General features: G+C 34.9%; 1 protein-coding gene across 3 annotated transcripts in view; it reads left to right on the forward strand.

The window, feature by feature from the left end:
• Window positions 1-4,402, forward strand: part of LOC122093172 (splicing factor YJU2) — a 42,678-nt gene extending 38,276 nt beyond the window's left edge. For all 3 annotated transcript variants that reach the window (XM_042663452.1, XM_042663451.1, XM_042663450.1), the window contains 2 exons: window positions 3,722-3,803; window positions 4,039-4,402. In XM_042663452.1, the coding sequence (XP_042519386.1) occupies window positions 3,722-3,803; window positions 4,039-4,253 (297 nt within the window). In that variant the 3' untranslated portion in view covers window positions 4,254-4,402. The remainder of the gene's footprint in view (window positions 1-3,721; window positions 3,804-4,038) is intronic.
• The last annotated feature ends 10,846 nt before the right edge of the window (window positions 4,403-15,248 follow it).

Raw genomic sequence — 15,248 nt, forward strand, 5'->3', positions numbered from 1 at the left:
TTCAATTTGTCTTCTATTTGGATCATCTTTTTCTGCAACCTTAAATGGAGAAGCAGTTATTTCATTATTTTTGTAATTATGTTTGATGTTTTCCACCAAGGGATGGATAGCAGTTGTTGTTGGACCAGCATAAAGGGTCCAGGATTTGTGAGAAGTTGTTTGGGTACATACCTGATTATGCCAAGAAGAAAACATTTGTTTTGAGATTTGTCATAAAATTGTACCAGTTTGTTCGAATGTGTGCTTGTTCAAGATTGAAAGTTTGTAAGAACCACTCGCGTTTTTGTTTGTTTTTGGGTGATTCAAAATCATTTCGAAGTAAAGGTTTGTCTATTTGATAATTTGTTTCTATTTGAATCATATGAACTCCGGGATTCTTTGGGTCACTAAGAGGTGGTTCAACCTCAGATTGAGTAGGAGACCGCTGGTCAGGGGCCTCAGAAGGGGTTGTCTTTGGAACGGTAGAATTGGTTTCGTAAGTTCCATAGACAATATTTTGGTTGTGCTGGACACCAGCAAGGTTTGAGATAGGAGTCGGAGTCCTATTTTGATTAATCCATTTACCTATGTCTGAAGAAGTCGATGCATCAGAGCATGACCTTCTTGAACTTTGGTAAATAGGAGGGGGAGTTTGTCGGTTAAGTCGAATGAAAACTAGTCCATCTAAATCTTGACAAATAGAACGGATACTAGTGTTAGAAACTTGGGGGGAAATAGCAGTCGTTTGCAGCTGCCATTCTTCAGGGAAAGTAATATCCTCCCAACGACAAAGTTTTGGATAAACAACTTGACCCTGAATACAATCAGTTTCAAGGTAAAGGGTTTGGCCTTTTGAAGATGTCCGTTTGGCACGAGGTTGGACAGTTTTCATGGCTTTGTATTTTATGCGATGGATGATGGAAATAGGAATGGTTCCATGCATCAGTTTGTAACCGTGGGTTTTGAGATTTAGTTTGAGTGAATGTAAAATATTTGGGTCCTCAAGGGCTATGGACATATTTGGGTAGACATTGAAATGGACAGGTCCATAACAAATGCTAGTTTCAATGGCTCCTAGTAGGGAATCATTGAATTCAAGGAATCTTTGGTCACGAAGGGCTAACAACATGGAAGTGTTGAGTCCTTCTCGGTGAAGAAGTTTGATGGCCACTTGGACTAATCTAATATGGACATAATTATATTTGTGATCTTTGTATAATTCTTGTAAGGTGTTTGAATTAAAAAGTTGAGTTTCTTGTGTTTGAGGGGTGAAATTAATGGTTTGTTCTACAGTCTTGACTGTTTCGAGGCCGAACCAGTCTCGATCATAAATGTCATTTCTTGAGATTTTTGGCGTATCCCAGTTTTGAAGTCGTCGGTCTATTCTTGTGGTTTGTTCATCATAATTGAGCACATTAGAACTTGTGCTCGCCTCACTTGCCGATCTCATCGACATGGAGCGGGGTAAACGATTCATAATTTGAGATATCTTAAACTAGGGGTAACCACCTAGATCTAAGTTTTAAGATGGTATTTCCAACATAACTTGGGCATAAACGTGGTCTTACACTCATCTGCCACTCCTCCCAAGAGTCCAAAGGCATATACCGCGTCGAAAAACTTAAGAAATAAAATGATTACACAAAAGGAAAGAAATCTGCAAAGAAGTAAACCGAATCCACCACCACCGTGGCTCTGATAATTTATGGGAGAGGTATAGGTATGCCGCCGATATCAAGTATGCTAGCGGATAGCACCAATAGGAACATTTGATGGAGTATCATTCAAGAAGGATATGAGGGTCATTTCAGAAAAAAGGGAAGAGAGAGATAGACACAATGGGTGCTAGCATACTTGATATCGGCGGCATACCCAACCTTTTCCCATAATTTATTTGTGTGTGTGCTTATCTACCTTTCATTTAGATGAATTGAAGGCAGTAGTTTTCTGTTGCTGCTGGTGACAAAATTTTCTTCACAAGCAGTTATTTCTTTTAAGATCTCTCTCTCTCTAATAAGAGACGCAACCAAAGGAAATGAGAAAGAACGTGAATAATGAAATATAGATGGCAGAATATGGAAAAGGGGAATCATCTAGGAAGGAAGGGACAACAGAAGAAGGGGGTCAATTGAAGAGAAAAGAGAGCAGTCACCACGTGTTGTAGACAGATATAACTCTAAAAAACAAACAGTTTTCCGACCATAAAATATGCCATACTGCTTTTTCAGAAAACCTATTATTGATTAAACACTAACTTGACTCTTTTAATGATGCAGTTGGACTATAATTGTTAATAGATAAATGGGATACCCTTGTAAATAAAAGAACTTGTTCAGACTGAAAAACCAATCACACAACCAGACATTGCTGAACTAATTAAAAAGAAAAGAGAATTACAGAAATACCTATCTTTAAATAATTGACTCTTCAACTAAAAATCTCACCTTAACGCCTTCGACTTCCATTACAAGTCATGGTTAGAAATTTTGGTGAATTTTTTGCCATATTTACCGAAATATTTCGATTTTCCAAGAAATCAAAATGAAATGTTACTAAGTGAAATATACCGAAACTTCACTGAAATATTTGGTTTCTTCAAAGGTCGAAATGGGCACAAAATCTGAAAATTTGAACTTGCCCACGACTAAGTTCATTCCTGAAATTGAGCCTTGTGTGCTTGTTTTTGGAGTGGACTACTTGAGCTTGGGTTCCAATTTGATGTTGTTTTATTTGCCAATGGGTAGGAGGTGCATCAATACCGTTTGCGTTTAGTATACTTTGAGATATATGGTCTTTAATGTTCCATTGCAGATCTGTACGCATTTCCTTGTTCTTCTCTTACCCTAGGGACAACAGTATCAAAATGCCTTCACATAATCTTTGGTCGTTGTGAGGTCTTATTGGAATTCTGTCATAAATTTTATTTTCCTCGGAGTAGACAAATATATATCATCTGAAATTTGCAATCTTACCAAAAGATATTTATGTTTCAGGCTAGCATCTCAATTCTCCTTTTCTCAGCTAGTTTTTTGACATGTAATTCACCTATAATTCAATTTTAGATTTGATCTTTTGTCCTCTGCTGCTCTGAACTGATATGTAGACATATACATAGGCAAGGTTCCAAACTTTAGCTTTGACCAGGATTTTGACCTTGGTCGTAACCAAAATATACGTTGAAATATGCAACATGGGCTTTGAAATTTGGTCCATTCTGCAGGTCAACTCAAAATGTGGAATTTTTCCTTGAAAGTTCTTGTTGTGCCTACTTAAGTATGTTTATGCATGTTTGAATCATTAGATTGAAAAAAAAACTCCAAAGTGGTAGGCTGGCTTCGGACCATAGGTTGCTAGTGTAAGTAGCCTACTGTCCTACCGTATCCTTTCTCTTATAGAGCATATTCTATACATAATTTAATCCTATAAACTGAAACATTTTGATCCTTTAGCTGAAATTTTGACTGAAGCCTTGTAAACCTTTCAAGTTAACGGTGTAATGTTGACCAGGGTCAAAACCGAAATCAACTGTTGAAATGCCACTTATTGTTCTTATTTTTGGTTAAACTTTCACTTGGTATCTTATCCAAATAATCTTAATTTTATCTTTCATTATTTAAAATGAAAATTCTTTACTTTTTGAATATTTGTTTTTGTAATATTGATTTCTATATTTAACACAAACTTCCAATACTGGGAGAGATAATGCATTTACCTCATTGGGAACCATGATTGTTTGATGCAGAGGAGAAAAGTTTCTGAAGAAGTGGGGAATCCGACAGATTGGCTGAGAAAAGGCTGTACTTTTGATAGCTTTAATACTAAAGGTTGGTTTGACTATTGAGATTGTTTAATTTTTCTTTTCTATTGACTTTTGATGGCTTTAATACTAAACCGACAGATTGGCTGAGTCCAAAAAACTGTCCAAAAGAAAAGGATATTTGGGCAAGACTATTTATTATTACTTGGAGAGCCTGGTAATTTAATCAATTTGCATGAAGTTCCATAGAGATCTATTTTAGTACAGTAATTAATTCACTATGTTTTTGCCCTTGTTAACAGAAACTGTTGGTGATTCCGAGGCCCCTAAGAAGGATAAATTCGTCTTCAAAACTCCTCTAGTCAGAATTTCTGTTGTGAAGAAGCCTTTGCCACAACCTGCTGTAAAGAATCCAGGGGAAGGCCTGAAGAAGCAAGAAGAGGAACCAAAAGTCAATGATACAAGCAATGTACTCCAATCGTTGTGTCAAGACTATGGAAGTGATGAAAGTGAGTAGCAAAAGAAGGATTTTATGCTCATGAAGGCCCTTCAAAGATGAAATCAAATGTTGAGTTAGTGAATTTCTTTTTCTGTTCTTTCGTCAAGAACGAACCATGTAACATAATTATTCACAGTCAAGATAGTTGTGAGAATTTCGTTCTTCAAGTAATGAGTTTGAGGCCGTGAATTTGCAAGCGCATAATCTCTAATGGCAACCACTGTTGGCAAAAACCCGTTTAAAACTTTGTTTTAAACATGTTCTCATATTTTACCGTTTAAAATACTTTTTTCCGTATGTTTCTTAAAGATACTTATAAAACAATAAACGGCAAGCATTTTCGTTCTAAACACGTTTAGAATGCATTTAAACATGTTTTCGTTTTTTGGCCTTTTCTAAGACTTAATTTGTTGAACATAATGTGTAATTAATTGACCATATCTTTCTCTCTCGAACTTGATCCACTTGGTTCTTTCGTCGATTTGAAGCTAACTCATTGGCCTATATTTCTCAAGATATCACTTTCAACTCAATATCAATGTATAGATCCCGAAATTGAGATATAAATTGATGCATTTGCTAAAAAATGTTTCTAAAGTGATGACTCCTAACTCAAACTGAACATACATTACTCCAAAAGTATGTTGACTAAGTTGACAACAATGAACAACATCATAGCCAAGTCACATTGCTCAACAAAACTTGGACATGTGTGATGTATGGATTTAGAATTGGTAGTGGATGATATTCAATTATATATTATAAAACTTATAAAGAGACATGAGATATATATATATATATATATATATGCATTTGTGTTGGATACTGTAGTTATTTTGAACATTAGATGCAAGTATTCATGTAATAATTCTATAATTTATATGAGTATAGTACTATTTTTTTTGTTCCATTTGTTTAAAATCTACACGTTTAAAACCCGTACCATTCGTTTTTCTTTTTTTTCCATTCTCTGTTTTTTGACCGTTTATTTGACCGTATCATTCAAAATATTTTACTGTTTAAAACTCATATCGTCTGTTTCTTTTTTTTGCTGTTCCCGTTTATGCTAACAGGGGTGGCAACTGCGGTAAGGCATTGCACAACATTTCTTGGCGATGGCAAACAATGTGCCCACCACTCAAACATCCCTTGTTCAAGTGCACAAGTAAAAATGTCTTGTAAAGTGACAGGTCTGCAAGCTCAAACACCAATACCCTGAAAACTTCTTTGCTTTTTCTTGCAGATATCTCTACCTGTTCTAGCTTTTCTTTCTCAGAAAGATATAGAGTAAGAGAGGAATTAGACTAATTTATAGGAGTTATACTGTCTTAATGATTTTTCGGCTGATAGGAATTATACTAATTTATAAAAGTTATATTGCCTTAATGAATTTTCGGCTGATCGGATCTGTGATGGAGATGAGACAATGGTGGCGATAAAAAGTCTTATTCTACTTATGTTGGTTGTCGTCGTGGTGCCAACGACCTCTTTGCCTTCAACTTTGATGTTCTCAAGAAGCAAAATGATGCAACAGACGCTGTTGAAAATGAAGACAATGACAATGACATTGAAGACAGTGAGAAGGTAAGAGTATGGGAATCCCACTACAAGGTTGGGTTTCATTATGTGGTTTTTTGAAACCTAGTGTTAGTGGATTAAAACCTAATCAATTATACCATGTAGTAGCTGATTTCCAATCAAATTGTTATGATAAAAATGTTTTATTGGAGGAAAACTGCCACTCTACTGTACAAGGTCACTCGAATTTATATAAAAATGATGCATAAAGGATCACTTTACCTGAAGTAATTTTCTAGTTTGTATGAATAGAAGAGGAAGTTTCTTCCTAGACGTCATTTCATGTATAGGTCCGCCAAGCATCATCCCCATGCCTTTGCAACAAATAGTTTTCCTCAGATCCATACAAATTATTCCATCTTATGCAAGGCAAGTCTATCACTAATCCTAATGACATACCATAGGACTCATCCTCTTATAATTAAAAAAAAAAATTACGTAAGGAACTGAATAAATCCCAAAATTCAAAATACAATTTTGTAGAACTGTTCCAGACTGCATACATCATCACTATTATGTAATTCCACGCTGTGTGAAAACCCCAAATTATTCTCATGTGTACTAGAGCATTATTGATGCAGATAAACAAGAGAAATGGGTTTGTTTTACTGGAAAAAGCTTGGGTTGGGTTCTATACATATTGGGCATTTGGTCCGATGAGTTTTCATTGTAATGTGCATTCTTCAATAACTAGTGGCCCAGCCTTGGTTGGCCCCATTGTTAGTTAAAACGGGAACGAAAAAAAAAAAAAAAAAAACAGAAAAGCACGGTATGGATTTTAAACAGATAAAAACGATGAACGGTACGGTAAAAAAAATAGGGAATGACAAACGGAAAACGAACGGTACGAGTATTAAACGTGTAGTTTTCAAAAGAACGAAACCAAAAAGTGGGTAGTATACTCATGCAATTTGAGAGATTATTACCTGTATATATGCATCTAATATTCCAAAAGCTCTGGGAGTCTCAAGATAAAATAGCCCAATGGGCTACAAGAAAATGAGATGTTGCTAGTTTTTGCTTTTCCTTACCCAATGGGCTATAAGAAGATAAGATTTTTTTTTCCTATAGATAGTATGGAAGTTAAAAACCAAAAACCAAGTATCATATTGTCTTCACTCTTCACTTTTACTAATAGGTTTTTATTTATTTATTTATTTTTTCTTGTTTAATAAAATTCCTATTTTACCCTTAAAAAACGGATATACGTTTAAAACAGATTTTTTTGCCGTTTCCTTTTTTTTCGTATTGTATAATAGCATACGGGAAAACGCATTTTAAACGGCAAAAAAATGTAACTGCATTTTAAACGCGTTTAAAATGCGTTTTAACTAACAGTGGTTGGCGCTAAATTTCAATATATTATTATTTCCATTGAATAGTATCTTCGATCATGTGGCCACATCTAAGTGGTGGATTTGTTGATACTTAATTTCTCTTGAATTCTGGGAAGTTTTGTTTTGTTTTTCTAATAAGTCTGTGATTCTGTTTATTGTTTGTTTTCTGAAACCTAGTGTTGGTGGATTAAAACCTAATCAATTATACAATGTTGTAGCTGATTTCCAATCAAATTGTTGTGGTAAAAATGTTTTATTGGAGGAAAACCGCCACTCTACTGTACAAGGTCACTCAAATTTATACAAAAAGGATGCATAAAGGATCACTTTACCTAAAGTAATTTTCTAATTTCTATGAATAGAAGAGGATGTTTCTTCATGGACATCATTTCATGTATAGGTCCGCCAAACATCCTCCCCATGCCTTTTCCATAATAAAATATGATTCTTTAGAGTTTTCAAATACCCTGCTGTTCCTCTCACTCCATGAGCTCTATAAAACATCTCGTTGAAAGAACCTATCAATTCCATATCCTTGCAGCAAGCCAAAAGCCTTGCTTAAGAGCTAGAATTAGACTAGCAGATATTCAATTCTCCCAAGAGCAAAGAATGAATGTTAGACCATGTAGTTCATTCATGTTTGGATTCACCTAATTCAGATTTGACTCGCCGGATCTAACCAAAGTTTAGTCCTATTTGAAAGGAAAAATCAGGTAATCTAATGGAGTGGATTGGAGATGGTCAGTCTGATCTTGATACTTAAAACCATCATATCTTAAGTAGGAGTTGCCCTTGTGTGATCAGCTAGTCTGTAGTCAGGATTTCATCCTTCGCTACTATCTAGACACTTCATTGGACCTTCAATGTACTCACTAGCCTTGAAACGAAAATCAGGTATTCGAATCATAGTTAGGATTCACAGTATGAGTTCACACTTCACAGAGGAAGGTGTTGATCTTCGATCCTCAACATTCTCTTCTTCTTCGTTGACATAGTGACATAAATGGTTTCATTAACATTAAGCAAAAGACAATAGTAAATGGATTGACTTTCTAATTGCAATTTTAGAAATTTTTAAAAAATACCCAAAAGAGAACAAAATATAACTGTATAATGTATAGAACATGTTGAATTTTTGGGGGTGTAAATAACGTGTCATTCATGCATATATCATTGTAAGTACAAGTCTATCAAAACCAAGATAAAGACCAAGGAATACCTAAATGTCTAGGCAGCCCAATAAAGAGCACAAAAAACTGTCTTTGCCATTCAAGAGCCCAATAAACTGTCCAAAACAAAAGGATATTTGGGCAAGACTATTTATTATTACTTGGAGAGCCTAGTAATTTAATCAATTTACATGAAGTTCAATAGAGATCTATTTTAGTATAGTAATTAATTCACTGTGTTTTTACCCTTGTTAATAGAAGCTGTTGGTGATTCCGAGGCCCCTAAGAAGGATAACTTCGTCTTAAAAACTCCTATAGTCAGAATTTCTGTGGTGAAGAAGCCTTTGCCACAACCTCCTGTAAACAATCAAGGGGAAGACCTGAAGAAGCAAGAAAAGGAACCAAAAGTCAATGATACAAGCAATGTACTCCAATCGTTGTGTCAAGACTATGGAAGTGATGAAAGTGAGTAGCAAAAGAAGGATTTTATGCTCATGAAAGCCCTTCAAAGATGAAATCAAATGTTGAGTTGGTGAATTTCTTTTTCTGTTCTTTCGTCAAGAACGAACCATGTAACATAATTATTCACATTCAAGATAGTTGAGAGAATTTCGTTCTTTAAGTATTGAGCCTGAGGCTGTGAATTTGCAAGCACATAATCTCTAGTGGCAACTGCGGTATGGCATTACGCAACATTTCCTGGCGATGGCTAACAATTCTGCCCACCCATTCAAACCTCCCCTATTCAGGTGCACATGTAAAAATGTCTTGTAAAGTGACAGGTCTGCAAGCTCAAACACCAATACGCTTAAAACTTCTCAACTTTTTTTGGCAGATATCTCTACTGCTCGGGCTCTTCTTTCTCAAAAAGATAAAAAGAGTAAGAGAAGAATTAGACTAATTTATAGGAGTTATAGTGTCTCAATGATTTTTCGGCTGATAGGAATTAGACTAATTTATAGGAGTTAAACTGTCTTAATGATTTTTTCGATTGATCAGATCTGTGATGAAGATGAGACAATGGTGATGACGAGAAGTCTTGTTCTACTTATGTTGGCCATCGTCGTGGTGGCAGTGACCTCTTTGCCTTTAACTTTGATGTTCTTAAGAAGCAAAATGATGCAACAAACATTGTTGAAAATGAAGACAATGACGACAGTGAGGAGGTAAGAGTATGGGAATCCCACTACAAGGCTGGGTTTCATTATGTGGTAGCTCTTCCTTTGATTGATTATGGAGCTGGCAAATTGAAGGGAAACGAAGTGAATTTGGTTGCATAGGAAATTGAAGGGAAATAAAGTGAATTTTAAACCTAATAAAGAAATCTTTGCAATCATTACCCCTTCTAGTTATGTCATTGACTCCAAATTATTTCATATTTTGTTGTCAAATTTCATTCCACATAGTTATGTCATTAACTCCAAATCATTTCATATTTTGTTATATAATCATTCCACATACTTAGCATACAAACCCTTTAGATTTGAAAAGTAAAATGAAAATTGGGAAAAAGAATGCTAACTGATCGTGTGGGTCTTGCACCCAGACATAAGAAGGGTGCAAAATTGACGCTCATCCTAAATGGGGTTGGCTACATCAATCAGATCAAACATAGAAAAATAAAATAAAATAAAATAATAATAACAAAATAAATAAATAAATAAAAGAATATAAAAATAACAAAAATTCACCTAAATGAGGTTAGCTACACGGATTTTAATAATCTAAATGGATTTTATTTGCTGTCATACCTGGGATAAGACTTAAATTATGCATGTCTTTCCTCATCAATTCACATATGATCATTTTTTGGCTTGTCTCTAACTCTTTTGACACCTTCAATCTGAGTTAAATCACTTCTTATGCATCCTTAGGCCTTCATTGAACATGGTGATACCACCTCAATCGGCTTTCTTAGATCTTATCATGAATAAGGCAGCTCCCAAATGAGTTATAATATGATTGTTCTTTAGATTTGCCACTCATCCATCTTAGCATCCTTATCTCTATTACACTGCTTATTGATATGACACTTCTTAACTGCTCAACATTCTACCCTTTACATTATAGTTGGTCTAAAGACTGTTTTATAGAACTTCCCTTTAAACCTTGAAGGAATCCGTCGATCACGCAACACCATAGACGAACCTCTTCACTTCATCTATCTCACTTTAATCCTCTGTGAAACATCATCCTCTATATTATTTTTTTATTATTATTATCTATGATTGGCTCTAGGTACTTGAAATGATCATGCAGGAGCCTCGTGCAACTGGCACGCCCCATTTGAAATGATCACTTTACGATACCTCTCTCATCTATTCTCACAATTTTGTTATCCATCGTAGTATGAATAGAGTTATACAACATTTACTTAGTTTAAAACCTATTGACTACAATGTTGATCTCCCTCTCTCCAATTTAGTGTCATTCTACAGCTTTTGTCTCGTCCACTGACAAAGAGCATACACTATGGAATTATGCATCTATAGTCTATTGAACTATGCAACTATAAATCAACAGACTATAGATACATTGAAAATGAACTATGCATCTATAGTCTGTTAATTTAGTGGATCAATATACATATTCATTTCTTGGGAAAAAAAGCTAACATATGGAAAATTTTTGGAATTGACATTTATTTTGTCGAATGTTCATTCTATGTGGTGTATATAATGCATTATAATACGATTGCCTGTGGATAATAGGGGGCCAACATCAAAGGAACATGAATACTAATTGGAAAAGTTAGATTAGGTTTTTAGACCAAAACACAAGCCAGGATCAGCAAGTGAAGTCTACTTATTGTAATCTGTCACCACTGTGATATACAATATTGAAATAAAAGAGAAACTGAATTCTGGAATGAATCAGAGAAAAAATATAGAAGAGAAATTTTGAATGTAGAAAAGTATAGTAGTAAAGAATAATTGGAGAAAGCATATACTTTTCACCATGAATATTATAAAGTATTATAAAGGATTGACCACCAAACGATGTCCCAAGAGTTTTATGGCTCAACTCAACTGAGCATTATCCTAATTGTGAGAAACCACCTATAGTCGTAGAGACCCATAATTCATTTCTTTCCATTCAATATTATGTCAATTTTTTTATATAGACCAAAACAGGATTACCTACAGTCACTTTTTTAACTCAACAAATGGCTCACATAAGGCTTATACTTGGATCAGGGGGTGTTTGAGCATTACAATCCTAGAGGTAGCTTATGAAATTTTAGAGTCCTCACACTTGGACTTGACTTATTAAGAAAGACCTCTAATCCTAACTTTATTAAAAAAAACCTTTCCAAAAACAAGCTACTTAATTTGTACCAAAGCCAGACAGCTTTCCTCAGATCCATACAAATTATTCCATCTAAATGCAAGGCAAGTCTATCACTAATTCTAATGACATACCATAGGACTCGTCCTCTTATAATTTAAAGAAAATTACATAAGGAGCTAAATAAATCTCAAAATTCAGAATACAATTTTGTAGAACTGTTTCAGACTGCATACATCGTCACTATTATGTAATTCCATGCTGTGTGAAAACCTCAAATTTGCAAATTCTCATGTGTACTAGAGCATTATTGATGCAGATAAACCAGAGAAATGGGCTTGTTTTACTTGAAAAAGCTTCGGTTGGGTTCTATATATATTGGGCCTTTGGTCCGATGAGTTTTCATTGTAATGTGCATTCTTCAATGACTAGTGGTCCAGCCTTGGTTGGCCATAAATTTTAACATATTATTATCTCCATTGAATAGTATCTTCGATTATGTGGCCACATCTAAGTGGTGGATTTGTTGATACTTAATTTCTCTTGAATTCTGGGAAGTTTTGTTTTGTTTTTTTAATAAGTCTGTGATTTTGTTTGTTGTTTGTTTTCTGAAACCTAGTGTTGGTGGACTAAAACCTAATCAATTATACCATGTAGTAGCTAATTTCCAATCAAATTGTTATGGTAAAAATGTTTTATTGGAGGAAAACCCCCACTCTATTGTACAAGGTGACTCAAATTTATACAAAAAGGATGCATAAAGGATCACTTTACCTGAAGTAATTTTCTAGTTTCTATGAATAGAAGAAGAAGTTTCTTCCTAGACATCATTTCATGCATAGGTCCGCCAAGCATCCTCCCTATGCCTTTTCCATAACAAAATATGATTATTTCGAGTTTTCAAAAGCCTTGTTGTTCCTCTCACTCCATGAGCTCCATAAAACAGTTCGTTGAAACAACCTATCAATTCCATGCCCTTGCAGCAAGCCAAAAGCCTTGCCTAAGAGCCAGAATTGGACTAGCAGATATTCAATTCTCCCAAGAGCAAAGAATGAATGTTAGACCATGTGGTTCATGGATTCTTCTACTGCTAGGAAGAATATGGATACATTAACTCATTAAGGGTTTTAAAACTCAAGATCAGTAGCAGGAATAGGCCCACTAATTCAGATCTGACTCGCCGGATCTAACCAAAATTTAGCCCTATTTGAAAGGAAAAGTCAGGTAATCTAATGGAGTGGATTGGAGATGGCCAGTCTGATCTTGATACTTAAACCATCATATCTTAGGCAGGAGTTGCCCTTGTGTGATCAGCTGGTCTGTAATCAAGATTTCATCCTTCGCTACTGTATAGACACTTCATTGGACCTTCAATGTACTCACTAGTCTTGAAAAAAAAAATCAGGTATTCGAATCATAGTTAGGATTCACAGTATGAGTTCACACTTCATAGAGGAAGGTGTTGATCTTCGATCCTCAACAGTCTCTTCTTCTTCGTTGATATAGTGACATAAATGGTTTCATTAACATTGAGCAAAAGACAATAGTAAATGGATTGACTTTCTAGTTGCAATTTTAGAAAATTTTAAATAGTACCCAAAAGAGAACAAAATATAACTATATAATGTATAGAACATGTTGAATTTTTTGGGGGTGTAAAGAACGTGTCATTCATGCATATATCATTGTAAGTACAAGTCTATCAAAACCAAGATAAAGACCAGTAAAGAGCACAAATATCAAGTGCCATTCAAGAGTCCAAAAAACTGTCCAAAAGAAAAGGATATTTGGGCAGGAGTATTTATTATTACTTGGAGAGCCTGGTAATTTAATCAATTCACATGAAGTTCCATAGAAATCTATTTTAGTATAGTAATTAATTCACTGTGTTTTTACCCTTGTTAATAGAAACTGTTGGTGATTCCGAGGCCGCTAAGAAGGATAAATTCGTCTTCAAAACTCCTCTAGTCAGAATTTCTGTTGTGAAGAAGCCTTTGCCACAACCTGCTATAAATCAAGGGGAAGGCCTGAAGAAGCAAGAAGAGGAACCAAAAGTCAATGATACAAGAAATGTACTCCAGTCGTTGTGTCAAGACTATGGAAGTGATGAAAGTGAATAGTAAAGAAGGATTTTAAGCTCATGAAGGCCCTTCAAAGATGAAATCAAATGTTTGAGTTGGTGAATTTCTTTTTTTGTTCTTTCGTCAAGAACGAATCATGTAACATAATTATTCACATTTAAAATAGTTGAGAGAATTTCGTTCTTCAAGTAATGAGTTTGAGGATGTTAATTTGCAAGCGCATAATCTCTATTGGCAACTACGGTATGACATTGCGCTACATTTTCTAACGATAGCAAACAATGCTTCCCACCCACTCAAACCTCCCCTATTTAGGTGCACAAGTAAAAATGTCTTGTAAAGTGATAGGTCTGCAAGCTCAAACACCAATACCCTAAAAACTTCTCTGCTTTTTCTGGCAGATTTCTCTACCTGCTCTTGCTCTTCTTTCTCAGAAAGATAAAAAGTAAGAGAGGAATTAGATTAATTTATAGGAGTTATAAAGTCTAAGAGAGGAATTAGACTAATTTATAGGAGTTATACTATCTTAATGATTTTTTGGCTGATAGGAATTAGATTAATTTATAGGAGTTATATTGTCTTAATGATTTTTTGGCTAATCGAATCTATGATATAGATGAGACAATGGTGGCGATGAGAAGTCTTGTTCTACTTATGTTGGCCATCGTTGTGGTGGCAGCGACCTCTTTGCCTCCAGCTTTGATGTTCTTAAGAAGCAAAATGATGCAATAGATGCTGTTGAAAATGAAGACAATGACAATGACGACAGTGAGGAGGTAAGAGTACAGGAATCCCACTACCAGGCTGGGCTTCATTATGTGGTAGCTCTTCCTTTGAGTGATGATGGAGCTGGGAAATTGAAGGGAAATGAAGTGAATTTGGTTGCATGGGAAATTGAAGGGAAATGAAGTGAATTTTAAACCTAATAAGAAATTTTTGTAATCATTACCCCTTATAGTTATGTCATTGACTCCAAATTATTTCATATTTGTTGTCGAATTTCATTCCACATAGTTATGTCATTAACTCCAAATCATTTCATATTTTGTTATGAAATCATTCCACATACTTAGCATACAAACCCTTTCGATTTGAAAAGTAAAATAAAAATTGGGAAAAAGAATACTATCTGATCATCTGGGCCTTGCACCCAAACATAGGAAGGGTGCAAAATTGACGCCCATCCTAAATGGGGTTGGCCACATCAATCAGATCAAACATAACAAAATAAAAAAAAATAATAATTATAAAATATAAAAGAATATAAAATTCAACAAAAATTCACCTAAATGAGGTTGGCTACACGGATTTTAATATCTGAACGGATTTTATTTGTTGTCATACTTGGGATAAGACCTAAACTATGCATGGGCGTCAACCTTTACGATACCTCTCTCATCCATTTTCATAATTTCATTATCCATCGTAGTATGATTAAAGTTACACAACATTTACTTAGTTTAAAACCTATTGACTATAAGATTGATCTCCATATCTCCAATTTAGTGTCATTCTCTAGCTTTTGTCTCGTCCACCGGTAGAGAGTATACACCATGGAAC

Source organism: Macadamia integrifolia, chromosome 11 (genome assembly GCF_013358625.1).
Source record: "Macadamia integrifolia cultivar HAES 741 chromosome 11, SCU_Mint_v3, whole genome shotgun sequence".
NCBI classification, from domain to species: Eukaryota; Viridiplantae; Streptophyta; class Magnoliopsida; order Proteales; family Proteaceae; genus Macadamia; species Macadamia integrifolia.